At 42.9% G+C, this 4,689-nt stretch overlaps 1 protein-coding gene across 1 annotated transcript in view; it reads left to right on the top strand.

Moving 5' to 3' along the window:
* Positions 1-2,777, top strand: part of LOC108432349 (cytochrome c oxidase subunit 6B1) — a 6,551-nt gene extending 3,774 nt beyond the window's left edge. Inside the window, exon 4 of the mRNA XM_017706116.2 lies at positions 2,490-2,777. Coding sequence (XP_017561605.1) covers positions 2,490-2,543 — 54 coding nt within the window. The 3' untranslated portion in view covers positions 2,544-2,777. The remainder of the gene's footprint in view (positions 1-2,489) is intronic.
* Positions 2,778-4,689: the final 1,912 nt, after the last annotated feature.

Genomic DNA, 4,689 nt, shown 5'->3' with positions numbered 1-4,689 from the left:
CATGGACTGTCAGCTGTTTTTCTAACAACCTTACAGTGCACAGCAATGCGTGTGGTTTTAAGTATTTTATCTGCTTCTGTTAAGCTTTTTTTTTTTTTTTTTTACTTTTTGCAAAATGATGAACGGGGCCTTTTGTTATTTATTTATTTAAGGTAATGTTAATTAGGCTTCTTTTGAATTACATCACAACAATCAGCGTCTGGACTTGCAGATCCGGTTAGAGGCACGTTGGTCATAATTAACCACTTCTCACCTGACGTCGTGATTTCCGAGTTTCATCCAGCGCCGCGTTTCATCTCCATATCATGCAGCCATAGCATAAACCATGGGACTTTATACAACAGTACATGCATAGCAACTGTTGCTAGGGTAGACAAGCTTCGTGGAATGCTAACAGTGAGACGCTGTAGCGCACACACTTGTCAGATGGGTATCTATGCTTGGATACTGGTCCACATCCCTACTAATGATTACAGGTCAGTCTCCTGTGTGACCTTTCTCTCCTACAAAATGGATAATGCAGAATAGAGGTAGATCATTTGATAGCCTGATTTGTGCACGGCAATTTCTCGTTAGGTTGACTTGAGCCCTATTCGGACTGGATACAATACAATTTAGTTCTGGGGTCATTTCCACTTTTCTAGGTAACATGGTGTGGATATTTATTTCCGTCCAGATCAGCCCTGTCCGTTTTCACATCCCCCAAGATAATGACGGACCAAATGTATCCGGCGTCTGATAAATGAATTCCCGTATGGAGGATTTTCCAGGCTTCACATTGGCATAAATTGTTCTTAAATGCCGGTACACACTGTATCATCCATGTCACGTGCTGCTTCTCAGAGTTGATGGAGAATGACTTTATATGCACAGTATAAACAGTAAGTTTTCACTCAAATAGCGCTTGGTTAGATCACCTCATCGGACGCAGACATCCTTAGAAATTATAGCCCAAAACTCCTGTAGTAATTTTATTGCAGTTTTCATTGCAGGAGTTTCAGCGCTGAGGATTTCAGACGTCCTCCTCGTAAATGAATTCAGTCCGAATAGGGCCGACATTCCGTAACGCTTGTCCAGCTTCATGACCGCATCTGTGAATGAAGAGTGTGTGTCAGTTACGGCAGCTTCACTGGGCCCAAACTCCAGATACCAGCTTACAGCTTAGCACCATATTCCAGGCTGATGTTAATTCAGTCTCTCTGTCCTTCTTATCAAAGAAATTCAGCGTTGGTTAATTACTAGATTTGGTCCTTCTAGGGTCTCTGTTGCTTCATATAAATCGTGTTGGATGTCATGATGCAAAATGATGATGCACTGAGGAAAATGCACGCTGTAGCGCAGCAGCATGTGCCCGTCATACACTCCACGTTCATACTGCAGTACTTGGCTTTTAAGATTAAGGTTAGATTAAGTGGAACTTATTAGTCCCTCAACGGGGAAATTTCACCTCCACATTGAACCCATCCGTCAAGTGGAACACCACATTCACACTAGTGAATACATGCAAACTTGCCCGGAGCGGTGGGCAGCCCTATCCACGGCGCCCGGGGAGCAGCTGGGGGTTAGGCGTCTTGCTCAAGGACTCCTCAGTCACGTACTGTCAATTCTGGGGATCAAACCGGCGACCTTCTGGTCACAGGGCCAGCTCCCTAACCTCCAGCCCATGACTGCCTTCTGACTGTACATTCAGTACACTTGGGTTTGGGGATAACTGGGAGAAAAGTAAATGCCCTCATTGCAGTGTGCACAACAAATCGGTCAAGAAGCTGTTTAGTGCCCTCGGGTGCCGTTTAACAGGACGACTGGACCTTTCGGCGTCGTTACAACAGCTCGGTTTAGTCTAATTCTGACAGCTTTGCAGCATGAAACATTCAGCTTTTAATTCCTGATGAGTTACTGAGTTTTGAGTAGATGAGCCCTTATTTTATAACTGAGTTCAGGTTTGTGCTACAGTCACTGGCCTTTGTGGTCTCTTTCTGTTGTACTATCCCACAGTAACCACTAGAGGGCGCCCCATGCTCACTTAATGTTTGATCAGAAACATAAGCACAGTTTGTTTTGTACCGTCTCTGCAATAAATGTGTTAGCGTGTTATGCTCACACACAGACTCGTCTGATGGACCTGGTGATATAAACAAACTCCAATGAAATTAATTGTTGGTGTTTTAAATATTTATTGCTCTGTGCTTTTGCCTTTTTGAACCATCTTGTAAAGACAGTAATATAACCCCAGCAGCAAGTGCTTTAGGAAAACAATCACCACAGGTTCCCTGCCAACATGAACGAAATAATAAAATCTTGTTTATTTCCCTTATTCATTTATTTATTTTTAAAAATCAGGCCAATTTGTTTTTGGTAAAGCCCTTTCAACTCTATTCATGCTTTGGCCAGCAGGGGGTGCAGTTACAGTCCAGTATACAGTGCAAACAGTGTTGTGCATTTTGACGTTGCCATGACATTAACACGTCTATTTCCTTCCCTCCTTTTAGGTGGAGAAGTGGGATGGGCAGGTCCAGGATGGAAGCTTCCCTGGAAAAATCTGAAGGGGTAGCAGCACCACCTTTCATCTTACAACTCCTGACCTTTTGTAGATCATCTTAATTTAACCATGTGTCGCTTTGTGAGTTGAACCCTGAGGGCACGACCTGAATATGACATCTTGTGACCTTTGTGACCTTTTTGACCTACACTACTCTCAGGTCTGCAGCGTTCAGCCGTGTGTTGCTCTGCTTCTTATTTCCATTGTTACATAATAAAGGCGCACAGTGTTAACTTACGCCATGCTTTACTGTTTGGAGTGAAGGAGTTTTCAGTTGCAACAACACTTTTATTTATTCAGTAGAGAGCAACAAATCATGTAGTTGGTCAAGAAGTGCTTTTATTGCTTTGTATCCCAAATGTCTCGACACTCGACACCGTCTTATCCAGCCCGTTTCACAGTGGCCAGCACTAAACAGTTCCACACCGGACACGTCAACAAATGCACTTGCTACATTTCAGCTGAAGTTCAACCAACATAAACACTAAACACTCGGCGTTCATCCCAAGAATAAATGAACGTGCAGCAAAGAAAGTATGCCAGGTGTCTAGATCGGACCCCTCCCTCCTGGGGTGGTTTTTTCATGCTGTCTTTCAAGGTCCACTACAAATGCCTGTATTTTGCTTGACATATTGAATAAACACTCTCCTGTTCAGGTTTTAGCAAAATATTATTTTAAAAAGTGAAATAAAAACAGCCGTTTTCCGCCCCGCAGATTTAAGATTTTTGTTAACATGGCCCTGATATGGATCATGATCATGTTTTAAGGGTGCGTTTGCTTGGTATCAAACTAAGGAACATGCAAGAAAAGTAAAAGTGCAGCAGGGTTTGTTACAGCAAGTAACAGTTTATTGTTGAGGTGCTTAAAAACAAGGAGAGATTACAACAAACGGCAAGAAAAATTTGAGGCTGTGCAGCTAAACATGCCAAGTGTTATATTTGGCACTGTGTCGGTGCCTCAAGTGCTATGCTACCAGTCAAAGGTTTGGGGTACAAAACAAAGATGTTAAACTAAACTGCTATTTTGGACTGATCTTCAGATTGTCTCCTCTCTTTTGCCTTGATGCAGCTTTACTCTTGGTCGTTATCTTAAGCAGCTTCATGGGGAGCCACCTGAGATGCCTAACATGATCCACACACATGCCGAGAGCTTGTTGCTGAACATCACGAGTACATTTTCAGATTTTTTTCTCATTTTTAAAAAATTAAACCTTAAATTACGAACCTTTAGATTAAAACGTCTGATATATCAGTTGGAGGTGTCCATTTCGGCCCTGGGTAAAAGACATACAGTTCTTAAAACAGTCTAAACGGTCTGTCGTGCAGATCATGGGACGTAACGTTCTTCACAACAGAACAGAAGTGGGAAACCGTGTGAAGCAAATGAAGATATTGAGAGGAAAGACATTTTGGCTTTCAGGCCTCATTTTTAGATGCAAAGCAGCTCATGGACATGGCTTGTAACTCACTCACTCACTCACATTTAGCCAGATTGCCCACAAGGGGGAGCTACTTTCTGACTAAGTGCATATAAATGCATTAAGCCAGTTAATAACATCTCATTTTCTGCAGTTATCATTGAATAGTTCTGCTAAGAAATGTAGTTTGTTTAGAGGAGACTCTTCGCTTACCGGTGATAAAAGCACTAGAGCGCCTCCTCTCGTAGCTTAGTGCTTTAGTTGGTTAGGCATTCTTTTGCAAAGATGGTGCTATGGCAACCGTAATATGATGGCAATGACCGTATAAAGTTCACCAAATGAGCTCATGGACCGGGCCTATAACTCACTCACTCACTCACTCACATTTAGCAGGATTGCCCACAAGGGGGAGCTACCCATGCCTTTCGTGACTATAATAGAACAGTTTAAATATGTGAAAGGTGGGTCATTCTCAGTAACACTGACGTGGTTTTGGCGTGTTAGAGTGTGTTGCACTGGTCTGAGTGGATCAGACACAGCAGTGCTGGACTGAAAAACAAAAGCTTCCAGCCTGCAGCGTCCTGTGACCGTCCATTAAACAGGTTAAAACTGCCCAAATTAACCGTCACTCTATTTACAGGCAACGTCAAAGGGAAGTTGGCCACAAAACTCACAAGAAGACCAATTTTAGATTTCGGGGTTTAAACCGAACTGGTTGCAACACCAGCGGCT

Source organism: Pygocentrus nattereri, chromosome 3 (assembly GCF_015220715.1).
Source record: "Pygocentrus nattereri isolate fPygNat1 chromosome 3, fPygNat1.pri, whole genome shotgun sequence".
Lineage (NCBI taxonomy): Eukaryota > Metazoa > Chordata > Actinopteri > Characiformes > Serrasalmidae > Pygocentrus > Pygocentrus nattereri.
This window is presented reverse-complemented; position numbering and strand designations above follow the sequence as displayed.